The sequence below is a fragment of the Rhincodon typus genome, chromosome 31, assembly GCF_021869965.1.
Source record: "Rhincodon typus isolate 14 chromosome 31, sRhiTyp1.1, whole genome shotgun sequence".
Classification (NCBI taxonomy): domain Eukaryota; kingdom Metazoa; phylum Chordata; class Chondrichthyes; order Orectolobiformes; family Rhincodontidae; genus Rhincodon; species Rhincodon typus.
The window spans coordinates 16,068,145-16,085,307 of record NC_063362.1 but is presented as its reverse complement, the minus strand read 5'-3'; the positions used below and the strand labels follow the sequence as shown (position 1 = coordinate 16,085,307).

General features: G+C 36.4%; 1 protein-coding gene across 4 annotated transcripts in view; it reads left to right on the top strand.

Moving 5' to 3' along the window:
- kcnab2a (potassium voltage-gated channel subfamily A regulatory beta subunit 2a) overlaps positions 1–17,163 on the top strand; it is a 250,821-nt gene that overhangs the window by 219,709 nt on the left and 13,949 nt on the right. For all 4 annotated transcript variants that reach the window (XM_048614846.1, XM_048614845.1, XM_048614847.1 and 1 more), the window contains 2 exons: positions 12,660–12,745; positions 16,313–16,433. In XM_048614846.1, coding sequence (XP_048470803.1) covers positions 12,660–12,745; positions 16,313–16,433 — 207 coding nt within the window. The remainder of the gene's footprint in view (positions 1–12,659; positions 12,746–16,312; positions 16,434–17,163) is intronic.

Below are 17,163 nucleotides of genomic sequence, written 5' to 3'. Positions count from 1 at the left end.
AGTAGCTGGAAATCTTCCACAGTTCCAACTGCTGAGCGTAAATGTTTTCAAATGTTAAAGTGCCCCGTAGTGAAATCAAAGGTAACAATACTGATCATTGCAAGCAGTTTTTATCATTTACAGTTTCAAATTTTTGCCGTTTCTAAGTATGTCAATTGAGTGTTTATTTTGAAATTTGCGTCTCCTATTACACGTTTACTCAACTGTCCGGATTACAGCTCTTTAACATAACAGATCCTCAAAGGAAAAAGTAATGGGTTATAGAGACTTGATCTCAAGTCCATGCTGAGTTAGCTGCTGTCAAATCTAGCATCAAACGTTTTATAAAGTAGTTGTCACTGGACTATTGAACTTTGGAGTTGATAGTAACCAGGAACTGACACTCTGGATGACTTTCTCTTCCTCCCCCAACCCAAAGGCACATTGATCAAATCTGGGACCACCGTGGATGTTTAACTCAGATAAAATTGTTCCATTGGGAAGTTAATTAGAAAACTTAAAATTTTTGTTCTCTTGCTCCCCACTGATTGGAGCTATGAACAGCATTAACTTGATTGCTGTTTCATCCAAAGTGTACAGTTTTTGCACTAAAACCCTCCTGCACTAATTGGTTTAGGAAATTTGTCATAAGGCACCTGCTCCAGAGGTTTGTAATAACATCTCTGAACAGGTTGATCTTAAAACAAAAATTGTAGACTTCTTTAAATATTTAAAAGTGCTTTACAGGGACAATGGGAGAAATTAACACCAAACAAGGATTCTGAAAGGAAATTGAATATGTGGATTTGAGGAAGCTTTTGAATGTGTGAGACACAGAGGCACAATGTATTCTCTGATTAATTTTCATATGCACGGGCAATTTGTTTCAGTACATGCATCCTTTCAGTTTTCTTTGAGAGGCGGTGAGCCTTAGGCAAAGAAATCCAGGTTGCAGGTGTCCGACTGAAACCAATGGTAGAGTGACAGGCTCTCAGACCAGAACTGGAAGTGCATGGAATGCAGGCTGAAATGGTTGGTTATTTTAGTCATACTGTTATTTTTGGAACCATTTGGCAGTCTTCCTGAAGCTTATTGTATGCATCATTTGAATCCAAATCTATGACTGTGGCTGATATTTTTATCACTGCCAGTCCTACCATAAACTCATCCATTGAAGCCAGTTCATGCTACATTTCACCCCTCCGGCTGGTATCACCAAGTAGGTTTGATTGGTACTGCATTTAAAATCTACTCAATGTAGGTAAACAAAAGGGATAGTGTCTTTTTAAACTGAACACTTTAATATCTCAACTGATAGAATATATTATTTTTGTTTTGCTCATTGTGCATTTGAGCCTTTGCAACTTGTATATACTTTGTAATGAATGTGTTTATAATAAGATGTTTCACTTGGCTACTGTTTTCTGAACTGGGAAGTCGTACGTATGTATATTTATATAAAAAATTTACTCTTACTTCTCCCATGCCCTAAATTCTGCAATGTATGTACCTTCAGCTGTAAACTCTGGTTTTCTTAAATCTTCTTTTATTACCAGGGGATCCATTTAGTTCTTCAAAATCAAGAACATTCATCATTGAAGGTACACAGTACCCAAGAATGAGTATTAATACGTAGCTGTTTCTGAGGCATTTTATGGGACAGATTGTTCGTTCACTCTGCTCCTACTTCCTCTCCTATCACCCACAGAAGTAACTTCCCCATAAAATGCAAGTTACCTGACTTATAAAAACATCTTGCAAGTAAATAAAACTGATTCTGTCCTACCCTTTTGCTTATTTTTTAATTTTTCTTCATTTTTGAGCACCTATTCCTCATTCTTAAAACATGCATGTTGTCCAACTGCCAGCCCATTAGGCCTCAGGTCTTTAATTGAGTTTCCTTATACTACATGCTTTTAAGTTTGATAGTATCTCATTTTGAATTCCTGTCATTCTGTGAATGGTAGGGCTGTGTACCGTAATGTTGCATAGAATGAACTTCTGCTTAGAAAGTTAACTGCTTGTTTTCACAAGTCTTGTACCTAATTTTGTTTGAAATTAGATTTTCTATCTCATCCTACCAGAATGTTTGCTTTGGCTATGTTTTGAAATAAATGTTTGTAAGGTGGTGCTAATTTATTTTATTTTCTCTTGCCATTGTGAGCTTTTTCCTCCTCATTTCCTTCTTGCTGGTCTTTTTGGTACTTTGAGCACTGTAATAAATAGGCTGTTATGATTTATAATCCTAATAAGTATAAATCAATGTATTCCCAAAATGAATCTCATGAAGGGTAGCAGACAGCCTTCCCATTTCCCATTCTGAATGGTGCACCTGCAGAATTAGAATGGGAATGGAGGAGGTTGCTGCAGTTGTACCTAATCTTGGGTAAGTATGAAATCACTGAACTGAAACCTGTTCTTCTGGTCACTGATTAAGCAGCAAAGAATTTAGTTGTTCCGTTTCATTTAAAACCTTAGAGTTTCCACGCACATCTCCTCTTCCCCCTTCTCCTTCACCAGAACCCAGAATATGTTGTGCATTACTGACACAGAGCCATTAGATGTCACTGGCTCACTACATCAAAAAAATGGATTAGAAATTTATATTTCTTGGTCCATCCCCCTATTTCCCATGGTTTACATCTTGAGGCCACCTGACACTGATTTTTGTGTTTTACAACTGATATAAATCAAACAAAGCCCATCTTTGTAAATTAAACATAAAATAGAGTCTTAACATGGCAAGAACAACTGGTCAATATGAAACCTACAATCTTATTAACCCCTTTACTAATCTGGCAATTATCTGCTAGTGTGATTATTTTGACAGATGCAGTGGAATTAATGAGAGCAATTGTAAATTCAGTTACCTAACATTGAGCCAAAAGTTAAGAATGGTTTTACTATTCATTACAAAAGTAATCCAGTTTTCTGCACCACCTGTTCCTTGATCTGGCTAATACAGTTTTACTACTAATTGAAGTGTGAACCATATGCCCTTGAATTACGTGTTGGTAATTAAACTTATCTTCAATCCACTAGTGTGAAACATAAAGTCTGAAACCTTAGCCAAATTTATGTAGAAGTTAAATAAAGGTGAACAAAATAAAATATAGTCATAAGCTTGAAATTTGGGAGTTCCAGATTACAGTTCAAATGGAAAAATAGTTTCATACCCTGGAAGAGAAAAAAAAAGTTTATCATACTGAGGATTTGATAGAAATTATGTTGATCTTTTATAAGTTGTATTATGTTTTGTAATGGTACGTGAATGCCATTCCAATCTAGATTTAGGTTAGAACTTAGCATTGTCCTAAATAAATGTTGTTCAAGCCTATAAATAAATTTGTGGTGATGATGAGGTTAAGCAGCAGTTAAAGGATCATCATTTTACCTGGGAGCACTGAGCCACATTTATTTAGGAGGGTGACATTGACTCGGAGATTTTCCGATGAGCAGTTGAGTATTTTGGGCAAACACGGTGCCAGGTACAATCCTAAGTTTGGTTGGGTTAGCTGATCTTCGTTAGGGTCTAATACTTGATGTCAGTTAGGGAGGGGAAATCAGCTGGAATTCCATTCCTGATTGTTGTTTAATAACCCCTAAAAGAAAGCATGGTGTAAAAGCTTTTATTGTTGGGAGATATTCCTTCCCAGAAATAACTTTTGGTCCAGGGAGCTGATGGGTACTGTAGGTGTGATGTCATGTTGCAACTGTACAAGACATTGGTGGGGCCACTTTTAGAATATTGCATACAATTCTAGTTGTACTGCTTTAGGAAGGATGTTGTTAAACAAGAAAGGGTACAGAAAAGAAATTACTAGGATGTTGCTGGGACTGGAGTGTTTGAGTTGTAAGGAGAGGCTGGATAGCCTAGGACTTCTTTCCCTGAAAGGTCAAAGGCTGACGGGTGACCTTATAAGACTTATAAAATCATCAGGGCTATAGATAAGATGAATAAGCAAGGTCTTTTTTCCAAGGGTACGGGGAGTACAAAACTAGAGGGCATAGGTTTAAGGTGAGAGGAGAAAGATTTAAAAAGAACCTGAGGGGCAGCTTTTTCTCACACAGGATGGTGCATGTTATGGAATAAGCTGCCCGAGGAAGTGGTAGAGGCAGGTCCAGCTACAACATTTAAAAGACATTTGGACAGGTATATGAATAGGTAAGATTTAGAGGGATATGGGCCAAACACTGCAAATGGGCCTAGTTCAGTTTAAGATACCTGGTTGGCATGAAGAGTTGTTTCCGTGCTGTATGACGCTACACCTCTATAAACAAAATAGTGTCTGGCTCAACTGTGATATACTTAGCACAACTGAATATTCTCTCCATTGGTCACACATGAAGTAAGGCAACATGGGTGAGATACTGGAAGACAGTGCTAATTAAAATACTCAACCAAAGAGTTGGCACATGCCAGAGGTAAATGCGAGGAAGTTTTCTTTAAAAGCTGTGTCAAATAGATTTGAAATATACTTTTATTTCCATACCCACACTTTGAGGATGCTAACTAAATAGAATCGTGGCAGGTTTAAGATGTGTTAAATGAAATGTTGTAATCACAGCCTAACTTTACCATTAGGACTTAATTCATGTCATGACATATTACTGACATCTATGGATGTGATACAGTTAGTTGCATTGCTGCAAGTGACCATTTAGTGCAGGTTTCATTGCATTAATAATTGATTATTGCAACTGCTATCATAAATTAATTTTAGTGATAGACTGGTACTGCTTTTACCTAAGGTGGTCCTGGTGTAAAATTTTAGTATGTATTGCAGTCACCATTGCTGAACCACTTGACATGTAGCACTCCTTATTTAGACTATCAATATGGATTTGCTCCATGACTGACTAATATAGCTACCTTGCAACAGCGTGATTCTGTTCACAGTGCTGAAGGGTTGAGTGCCAATGGGGGATTGTAAGACATCAGGTTAGTTTACATCTGTACATTTGAAACACTTGCTGTTTCAAAGCATTGAAACCAAGGTACAAAACCAACACAAGTCTTGTGGAGAACACAGTGAAATGCTTTGTCTTCTCTGTAAGCACACAGGTGAAGTTAATCCTTACTACGTTACAGAGCACCAACAGTAGAACTGAGATGTAGAAGACCTGCAGCGAATGCAGCAAGATGTGCTAGAACGGCAAGGCAAAAATATTGCATAATTTTAATTGTCCCAATAACGGCTAAAATAAAGACAATGTATGCGAACAAAGTTGAGCAATCAAAGCATTGCATGGTTCAATCAGTAAAAATGTTGAAATTGAAATGGTTCAAGTTCAGCAAGTATCTAGTCCAAATTAATTGACAACAATGTCAGCAAAAGGTGAGATCAGCAATGGGAAATTGATCAAGTGAAAAATAAGTGTATTCCTACAACGCAGTAATGAGCAAAGAATTGAGCTCCATACACTAGGCATATTAAAATAAACTGGAGTTTAAAATGGAGGCATATGATAAAGTTGGGCCTATTAATGCTGAAGATAACTGAAGAATGTATTAAGTTTAGGAGATGAGAAGGGAGAATAGGTGGGCTAACAGGCAATTGAAGACAACTGATAGACTTGTAAAGGGAATGTTATGGATATGCTGCATATGGATTTCCAGAAGGGATCTGAGAGTCACACAGCAAATTTGTTTTAAAAGATCCAGAAAATTTAATGGGAAAAAACAGCAGTATGAATAGCAAATTGGTTCCCGTACTGGAAACAAAAAAGTTTCATAAATGGTAGTTTAGTTAAATGGGTGTTGTTCAAATTGAAGAAATATTATTCTGGTATGTGGATGTAAAACTCAAAATTTACCAATCTTCTTACCTTAATGTGTCAGCACTCAGTGAAGTCATTGAGAGAGTTCAGAAAGGCATAGACACACCAGAATGGGGAAAATTATTGACAGACAAGAATGTGAGAGAAATAATAAATTTTGGAAGAAGAATGAATAATAGGAATATGTTGGCTTTAAGTTTTTATCAGTAATATACAAGAGTAAAGTAACTGAGAATTTGCATGTAATTGAATTTATGTAGTATGCATTGCAACCACAGGAAACCTTAGAGCTTTACAGTCAGTGAAGTACTCTTTAAAATTGTAGTTTTTACTATAATATAGGAACTGCAACCATAGAGTTAGATTTTGGGTACTCTATGATGGGTTTATCATTAAAACAATGGAGAGCACAGATCAAATGTTCAAGGATGTGATGGTTTGAGGTAATCAGACCATTTTCACTGGAGCAGAGAGAAGCAAAATGGAGATTAAATTCAAATTTGAAAAATTTTGGGAGTGTGAATAGAGAGAGATTATTTTGCCAGGGTAGGGAGAGTCCGGCATCTGCCTATTCTGTCTGTGCTAGCTCTTTGATAAAAGCTATCAATTTAATTCTGCTTTTCACCATAACTCTGAATTTTTTTTCCCTTTTCAAATATATATCCAGTTCACTTTCATGAAGCAAATTCCTGTGGTCCTATTTAATCTTGAACAATGAGGATGCAACACTGTGACCAGATGAGAGCTTTGAAACTGCACCCCTACAATCACACAAAATATGCTAACAATAACATTCGTACCAGTCAATCACTAATTGTTTTGGTCCTAGCCTTTGTGCTAAAGCCTTGATTTTCCTTTTTCATTCAATTAAAATGAATGCCTGCCAAACCACTTAATGCATCACATGTAAAGTAGCAGCCCTATCAGAATTACTGCTGAATTCTTTGTGCTTTTGTTTATGGTGCATGTTTAGCATTTTCAACTTGTGTCTTTTTCTCTTTTCATCTTTGGCCTATACGTGCCTGTGCATAATTCTATGGAAAAGCTGCATTATAATAGTATGGGCTGAGAAGTCTTGTGGGATTATTGTTTTTTGGGTCTTTTTTTAAAGACGATCTTTTATTCCACAAGTCTGGCAATAAAAATTAAGATATGCCTTGCAAGCAATGTATTCATGTAATAGGGCCATACAGGATGGAGGGATGGAGGAAAAGGAAAGGGAGGAAAAAATTGGCTAACCTAAGTTTTGAATTCATTCAGAAAATATTTTATTTTAAAGTGTCAATGCTTAATGCTGCAAACTACTTTCAATCCTTGGCTAAGCATTCAGTTTTGTGCCATTTTACTGATTGCTGTTTTTATACCATCCCTCTCTATCCAATTAACAAAATTCTGTCGATTCTACTCAGTGAGAGCTGTTTGTCCCTTATTGGTGGCCTACATGAGACAATAGACCTTTCTTTTGAGGACTGTAGTGGCATTCGCTTTGCACAAAAAAAATTAGGTAGGGATAAATTTATTTCATAAAATGCTCTGACCAGGAAATAGTGTTGTGAGGATATTTTTTGTGTTAGTTTATTTATTACTGCCTGTTTCTAATTGCATCATGTATCTCCACCCCATGATGTAAATAGGGAACTCATTTCTCTGCTCTTATGCAATGCCATAATGTTCCAAGAATAAGGGAGAGGTCTGGAGAAAATATCTCCCCATGTGTGTCTGTATGTTACATAGCATAAAGTGCTTTACATTTCTAATCAACATAAAATGGACAATAGTTTTTTTCTGATGTTACTAGAGGCAAAATTATTTTGGAAGTCAGAAAAATATTTCTCTTTTACTTTCAAATAAATTTTAAATTTTATCTAGAATGGAATGTAGTTAGTTCACACCAAGTCACTGCTATCTCAGCAAAGGGAAATGAACTTTAGATGTTCATTTTGATAACAATTGTTTATGAAAACAAGTCAAAAATGAATTACTATAGTGTAAGAAATGCAGTCTGAAAAACTTGTTTGATTTATGTAACAATTATAAAGCACATCTGTTTTTAAAACAAAAACAAAACACATTCTACAAATTTGTAGATCTATACACAATATTCTATCAGGTGTTTAGTAAATAGCCTCAGTACTCTATTAGCAACAAGGATGAAGAGTCATCAGTTAGGGGCTTCACCCCTATTCAACAGTGATCCCTACTGCAGTCCATGACAAGTAGCATCAGCCCATGCAGTTCAGTAGTTGGTCATACTCATTGTAAGGCTGACACATTAAGAATGGTCACTCAGAAGAAAATATATTTGAAGGGGACCACCTGTTGTGATTTATGGTGTAGTTGTCGTGTAGCGAGTAGTTGATACCTTCAGGAAAGAAGTGGAGAAGGTTAGTAAGGGAAGTGATTATTCTAGGCATAATAAAAACCGAAAATGCCACAAAAGCTTTGCAGGACAGGTTGCATCTTTGGAGCAAAAATTTGTGATCTTTCATCAGGGTCAGATTCATGCAAGTTGTGTGAAAAGTCATTGACTTGAAATGTCAACTGTGCTTATCTCTAAAGATTCTGCAAGTCCTGCTAAGTATTTGCAGAAATTTCTGTTTTTATTTCCAATTTCTAGCACCTGCAGTATTTTATTTTTGCTTTAAAGATTTTCAGATGTTTTCCAGTCAGTGCAGTTTTGGTATGCGTGTTATGCACAGTTGGACCAAAATCTTGTCTGTGGTGTTTCAGCCAAGTCTTAACACATTTAAATTGTACATACTGGAATTTAAGTACCACAGTACAGATTGGAAGGTTTACTTTTGAAAATACACACATGGTTATACCAATTGGTAGATCCGAAATTCAGATTTTCTTCAGTCATACTTATGTCCTTTTAGTCTTGCATTTATTGTCAAATCATTTGTTAATTCTTGTTTGTGTGTAGCTTGCTTCATGCCCTCATTTTCCCATTGATTTCACAGTGGATACTTTTCATCTAGCATAGTCTCCCACGGGAGACAACCTTTCATATTTACAGTTGGATATTGTCATTTTATATTTGTGTTTAGCTGTTCACAGGATGGCTTTCTTTTTCCTGCAAAGGGGTATGATAGACATTTTCTTCTCCACGGTGGCTTTAACCAAGCAAAATTTTGGAAAGCTTGGCTTCTCGCACAATCACCATTCTCATTGGGGCTCAATAAAGTGCTGACAAGGGGTGCTGTTGCCTGGAGCATAGCGCTTGTGACTGTACTTGTGACCTTGCTCCTCAGTAACACTGCAATTTGTATAGCCTTTCTGAAAAAAAGGCTATATGATACACTGAAAATTTTTAAAAATACATGGCTCGTCTGTCAGTAGGAAAGAGCAAGTTTAAATTAATTCCGAGTGTTTGTCAATTCTCGAACTGAACTTGCTGATGATTTACAGCATACGTAACCTTTTATGACAAATGTGTCACTGTTAGCCAACTGTCAAGCAAAATATTCATTTTTTTACATGCTGATTAAATAACATACAAAAATTGTATTTCCTTGCTTCTTGAATTCACCTACTGAGTTCTTCAGTGTGTCCAAAGAATGTAACAGCTAATTTTTGAAATGCAGTTATCCAAGAGCAGAAATTAAATGTCAATCTCTTTTGGTCATGTGGGCTGAATGTTAACTTGAATATCAGAACTATCAAAAGAGGGATCTATTCACCACCTGAACAGACCAGTAACACATTTGCTCATCCAATGATGGTACCCAAAATGCTGAGAAGTGAGTACAAGTTGTGCTGTCACGCCTTGGGGGTGAAAAAAAGAATCCTTTCTGTGGTCAGTCTTGGCAAATCAAAAAATCTTGCACTGTAATTCATATCACATTCACGCAGTGAGAATCTGACTCCACTAATTTTATAGTCAATCTTATTTTGACGAGTTAGCCCTGACTGTTCAATGGAGCAGTCTCTCAGAATTCTAAAATCAAATGTAGGCCATCTAACAAGGCAAATGTTGGTGTCTTTTCATGTTGGGGCTGATAAAAATATAGCTGTGGGAAAGCATGCCTCCAAGCTACCTCCATCCATTGAGTTATTGTTTATCTGGGCCTGTAAAATTGGAGAAACACAATCATTTTTGTAGAACAAACTAGAATTTAAACATTTCTCTGGATATTGTTTCATTACCACAGCATCATAGAATCAGAGAATTAAAAATTAAAATCCCTCAAAAATGTGCGTCACTGATTTAGCTGTAATTGCCAAGTGCAAATCAATCATCCTGGTTTTAAAAAGTGATAATTTACTACATCACACATCTTTAAAATGAAACAGCTCCTTATTGATCACAAATGTCACTGCAAACATTTTTCTAATGTTGACAGTTTAGCAGAAGAAAGATGACAGATGTGGCTATGAAGCAGTAGAACTGGAAAACTAGAAAGTGAACACATTGAGTACGGAATGATCAAAATGTGAGACAAGCAGTTGATAAGTACTGTAACTTTAGCAATTTAAATATGTTGCCATTATGAATTCCTGTAGGCTAAGATTGCTAATTTAGTGTCAATGTTGTTGTTTTATACTATAGACACATGCAAGTTTAATTAGAACTTGCTTCAGTTTATTTCATTCACCATTAAGCTGAGAAGGCTTTTAATTAAATGAGCAGTTCAAGTCTCCAATGGTACTTACTGCCTAGAATTAAATTTGGGCAAGGCTGAAGGTGGTACCTGTGAAAACATACAGCAGCAACTCTGGACATTTGAGAAACACAAACAAGAAAATGGAAAGGAAAATGTTGTTGTCCAAAAATATACCAGATATAAGAAAAGGTTTGGCATTTTTGGTGCACGTGGTATTCCAATATTTGGCAAAGGAGATAACCCCTTCCTTTTTCATCACAATTAATCTTGTACAAACTATACCACAAAGAGAAATTTCTACAAAATGACATTTTTGTTTGATCCAGTTAAGTATTTGAATGTGCTTTTTTTATCTTTCTGTAAGTAAAATGTCCTGGAATTGATTAATTTTTAAATTGGCACTGTGAGAAGTAAAATGCACAACCAGTTTGTGCACAAGGTATCATAGACACCAATGAGAAAAATGACCTCCTGTTTTTTTGGCAATTTTGGTTGTGATGTTGGTTGGTTAGAGGAATCCGCTGCTCAACAAATAATGCTATTGGAAATTTTTGTATTCATCCAAGATGGTCGTCCAGGTTTCAGATTAACATCTCATCCAAAAAACAAAACTGATGTTGAAATGTCCAGTTAGATTTTATTCTGAAATCTTGAAAACTGTTTGTGTTCAATCACAAGATTTGGGTATTTCTGGCAAAGCCAACATTCATTGCTCACCTCTAACTTCCCTTGAGAAGGCGATGATGACCTGCCACCTTGAACTGCTGGAGTCCATGTGGTGAAGGTGCTCCCATTATGCTGTTAAGTAGGAATCTCTAGGTATTGACTTAGTGACAATGAAAGAACACATCTATTTCTGAGTCAGTGACTTGGAAGAATACTTAAAGATGATGGTGTTTCCATGTGCCTGCTACTCTTGTCCTTCTAGATAGTAGAAGTCTGTGTTGAGGAAGTGCTCTCAAAGAAGATTTGAGTTGCTACAGTGTATCTTTTGGATGGTGCATGATGTTGAGTAAACCTTGAACTTGTTGCCTGTTAAGTCAGCAGCAAGATATTAACTTTGAGTCGAGATAGACACTTTACATGATATCGAAAGCCTTGATGAGGTTTTATGATTTACAGAGGTGCAACGAGTGAAAACTCTGAACAACCATGCTTTACCTTCTTCAGTGAGGAACACCCACTTTTTTGTCATCTTGTTCTTTTAGCATCTCTAAGCTTAATGGGAATTTTGCCTAAAACTTAAATTTGAGTAGTCTCCTCAAAAAAGAGTTGTATTCTGAAGATGTCAAAAATTGAGTTAGAAGTTGCACAATGATAAACAGAATTTTAAGAATGTCTTTGAATGGCTCATGTAAAGATTAGATCACATTCTGCTCATTAAAATGAGGATACGAGGGCTGGGAATGAAACATGACCTTTTCATGCACCGGGTTCAGAAAATACTTTTAGGTGGGGTATATTATAGCAGAATTAAAAATTATTCTGGCCAAGCAAACTGCCTCAGATCTTACCTCAGAAGAGACCACCATGCTGAACATGTGTCGGACTTTTCCATTTCCCACACTATGGCTCCATTGAGATCACTGATTTACTATGCGTTTTGTACTATAGGCCTGTACCTAATAAGAACTGAAATAAATGAGAATCCAGGACCTAAAAAGTGAAAGGCCAGTGTCTATCCCACAACAGTCCCTACTTTAGCAGAGTTTTTTCTTTGATATACCATTGATCTTTGTATTCTGTCATTCAAATTTGCATTAGATAAAGACTTTGATTTGAAATGCTTTTACCAGGTATTGCATTGTGAAATCTATTGTAGGTAGGCCTTCAAAAAAGGGATGTTGTCTCTTGAGTCGATCCTCGGACAAACAATTTTTTGTTTTGTTAATTCTTAACGTGACATTATTTGTCAGTTGTATTCACTATTTTGCACACATTTTCCCATCTCTTATTTTTCACATATTTCAGAAAATACAGAAAAATTGGCTTATTCTTTCTTTTAATTTTCCTTCCCTTTTATCACACATTTACTCAAGTATCATAATTATCACACAAGCTCCTCCCTTATTTATTTTAGTAGACCAGCAATGTGAAGGACTTCTGAGGGAAAGCAAAAGATCAGAATGCCTCATGATTCCACTGTTGCAAGACGGATGTACACTGCTTGCAAGATGTCTTGCGGCAAAAAGATCCCTGTTGTGAAACCAGTAGCAATATACAGGCATATTATGCAGCAGCCCTGATAAGTCATTTAAAAAAATATATAAATGGCTTCTTCTCTCCTGGCAGAAACCGTGAGAGCAATGACACATGTAATTAACCAAGGAATGGCTATGTACTGGGGCACCTCACGATGGAGTGCGATGGAGATCATGGTAAGAACAGTACAAGAGTTTGAACTTCAGCAAAACTAATTATTTTGCTCTTTTTTTTTCAGAAATAGTTAACGTTACAATGCCCTGAGGCAACATTTGTGTTGTGTCGAGAGAAGTGGAATTTCGGTTAACATCCAAAATTCTTTGCTTCTAGATCCAACTGAGTTAATCTTTGCAACTGCTGAACAGGATAACCTTCTGTTCAACAAGCAGCTTGTTTTGTATCATACCATACCTCTTGCATCTGGGTCAGGTAGCTGTATCGCACTGGATAGTCCTGTAGCAATTATGTAGCATCAAGCTATGCTATTGCATGTGGAACAGTGTCAGACCATTCTATAGCAACAGTTTAATGTTGCAGCATCCTGCAATAATTCAGCTTTCTGAACAGAACGTTTCCATTGAGATAGTGACTATATTAATAAAACAACAGTAGTCACAATAGGTTTACTTGCGGAATTTTATGTATGATTGTATGGAAGTAACTAATTTTTTTCTTTTTATTTCAGATTTTATTAATTAATCGTATTGTGTAAAATTGGCAATTGCTGAATAGATTTTCATTAACAACGTACAGTGATCTGAAAATGTTTTAACTTTTTTTGTTATAAACATAAGGTGTCAATGTTTCTAGTTTCAAAAGGCAATGCGTGTCAAGTTTTCTAAACCACCAAATGCAAAAGTATTAACAGCACAGTAAACAGTCTGTGCTGAGTAGTGACATTAGAGATGTCAATCCCTTGCATTAGGAAATGGAAGAATTGCACAGCTTTCTGCTGACTCACTGTCTGGAGATTTGAACCACAGAATTGTTAGTTAAGCCCTAGCTACTACTACCCAAATTTGATTGGGATTGATTAGAATTTCTTAAAAGCACCCCTCTCAAATATGATACAATCCAGAGGGATTTTCCAGTGATTGAGTTGGTCACTAGCCCCTTTCCGTTTATTGCTCCTCAGTCACCTTTTAAGCATTCTTTTGAATTTTAATCTTATTCCCCACGTGTGGTCTTCTCCCTCAGTATTCACTGCCTGCCACAATCTGCTGATTTTCTTCAAATGTGAGTTTGGAGTCATGTGTTAATTTATCTCACCTTCTGTACTATGGTGTTCATATTTACTGCTGTCCTAGATTATGGGTCTGGGCCCTTCATCTTGGCTTGATGAAGAATCATTCCAAAAAACAGTTCCAATAACTGAACTCCTTTTTGCTTTTCCTGTACAGATGAATCCCTACTGATTTCTCTGAACAATTTAGACCTCACCTAATACATGTGAAATGTGCAGCCCAAATTTTAATTCTCACTTCACAATCTCCACACTTGTTCATTATTATGTGACTTGAGAATCTTCCTAAGCCTCGCTAGATGTTATTCAAGGATCCAACTAGAGACTTGTATGAGCATTCAACTTGTGGACCATTCGTCACTTAGGATTGTATGTTTTCAAATAGGGCTCTGATCCCTCTGTACCTCCATTGAGTTATATTCATAATTTTTTTCCTATTTGACTTCCAAAGAATAGCTTCCATTTTTCTCTTGTGCATACAGCTACACAGGTTAAAATATAATTACATTTTTTAAAATTAAATTTCTTTCTTATGCTGCATGTATCATCACAGTGTGTATTTCTTTTCACAAACAATTATTCTTTTACAAGTCATTATTTTGGAATTTTTAAATATGCCTTTTTCTCAACAGCATGATCCACAGCAAATGTACAGACTGACACCAAAAGCAACAGTGATGTCAGAAATAGTTCTAAATTTTAATTGCCAAGAGGTAGCTATTAATAGAAATGCAGTCAAAACAATTGTATTTAGTCCCATTTGTGCCAATTTTAGTTACATTTTGAAACCTTTTGCGAGAATAGGTGCAATTTGATTGGCCTTAAGAAATTCTGTGTTTGTGATGATGTACAATAGTATGATATTAAGGATCCATGCCTTTGATGCCATGATTGCAAACTGGATTCACCTCTTCCATACTGAATGAGCCTGTTCTCCCTCAACAGAGTCACTGACCAAAGAATTTGTAAGCCAGCAGGCTATATATTTGTGAAGACTGTGTTTCAATGCATGGAAATTTTGTGGTTCAAGTATTGTGGTGGTATCAATTTTTTATTTAATGAACCCTATTCCCTTGTTAAAAGCTGCACCGTTCAATTAGATTTCTCCACTGCATTAGTCACTCTACTGGATTTAAAAAAGCCAGAGATTACAGCTACTGTATTTGAGTTAATAATATCTCTACTGACCTCAACTCATTTCCCTCATATTTGGGTAACCCACCAAACACCATCACCATTGACTAGGTACTATTAAACATTCAACTAGCAATAATAGCTAGATCATAGTTCTAGTGTTGCCAGTGACTCTCACCACTCCATGAGCAATTTTTATGTTAAAAACGCTCTCCATCACCCACATCTACTCACCTGAGATTGCCTTAGACAAAAAAAAGGGACATCACATAAAATTCTGATGGATTGGTTTCGGGACAGGGAAGGCAAATTTGACTGTTTGTTAAATAAGGCTCATTGGCATCGAATCACCAACCCCCATTCTGTAAAGTGCTGAGGTATGAGCCTAGTTTGTGGTGCAGAATTGAGACCTCAAAGTAAGTGTAAAATATGAACAGCCGGGTTCTGATTTAGAACATTAGAATTTGTAGTGCCATGTTTCCTCCCATAACAGACAAGTGACTGTGGTACTTGTAAGACTGCCAGAATTCTACACTGTAACCATCACAGCGCTAGTATTTATGAGACTGTCATGTTTGAAAATGTGCTGTGAATGTTTAATATAATTTTATTATCCAAGGGTATAATGTAGATCAGATGTAATGCAAAGATAATGGAAAATTTTTCTTTGATAATTGTCTAGTCACATTGATAGCACAGGCCCTTGGCAGTTAGCCAGAACAAATGAAAAGTTAGGCATCAGAAAATTCCATCTGGTCTATCAGAGTCTGCCTCCTTTCTTCAGTGCAACAACATCCTACATGTTAAAGTATATCCCTGCCCTTCCCTTCCACCACACATTAACACTGCAGTGTGGTAACCGAATGTATTTTGAATAATTCTTATGTTTTGCTTCTGTTACTTTGTTTGGTAAATTATTCCAAGCAGCATTTTTTGATTCAAGAATTTATTCCTAGTAACTGTTCTAGGTTTACCGTTGATGACAGCTGGTTTGCAATGCAGTGATGCCAATAGCGTGGATTCAATTCCAGTTACTGGCTGTGGTTACCATGAAGCATTATCCTTCTCAACTTCTCCCCTCATCTGAGGCTTGTTGACCGTCTAGGTTAAACCAGCACCGGTCATCTCTCTAATGAGAGAGTGATCCTGTGATCTGATAAGACTGTGGTGAATTTACTTACTTGAATTTACCATTGATGAATTTCCATTTATATCTTTTGCTTCCATCTCTTTAAGTGCTTAATAACAAGGTATACTGCAACTGAACATTGATTTTGTTTTTATGAGCAGAAACTGTTGGAAAAGCGGGTTTGATGATTCCTCTTTCAAGATACCAAATTATTCTGTAACTGTCTCTGTCCTTCAGGAGGCTTACTCAGTGGCTCGACAATTTAACCTCATCCCCCCAATATGTGAACAAGCTGAATATCACCTCTTCCAGAGAGAGAAAGTTGAAGTGCAGCTTCCAGAGCTTTTCCATAAGATTGGTAAATATATTTGCCAACTAGTAAATAAAAATTATCTACTTTGAATAATTTCTTTCTTTTATCAAAATTTGTCTACTTGTGCTGGAGTATATTTCTACAGGTGCTGAACTATCTATGGTCCTTTAACCAAGTATCGAGCAAAGAATCTGGAAACTGAGAAAATAGATTTCAAAGTTTTTTGAGTGTTTGATTTACCTTTAAGCACTTTTTGTACATCACAACAACAGCTTTTATTTGTAAGCACTTCTAGTGTAATAAAATTTCCCAATACACTTCAGAATCATAATAAAGCAACATTTAATTCGGGTAACAGTGAAAATCACCAAAAGCTTAGTCAGATGTAGTTTTAAAGAACATCTTAAAACAGAAGAGAGAGGAAAACAAAGATTTAAGGAGGGAATTCCAAAGGAAAAGGTTTTAGCAACTGAAAGCACTAATAATGGAGCAGTCAAAATCGGGGATATTCCAAGGGCTCAAAATAGAGGAGTGTGGATACTTGAGAGTTGTGAGGCTGAAGGAGGTTACTGAAATGGGGGAGGGGTTCGACACAATGCCATGGAGGTATTTTTTTTTAAAAAGAGTGAAAATTTTATAATAGAGGCATCACTTAACTGGGAGCTAATGTAGTTCTTCAAGGATGGGGGTGAAAGGTGAATGGGACTTAGAGTTATGACATGGGCAGCAGAAATTTGGATGACCTCAATTGTGGGGAGGATAAAATATGGGAGGC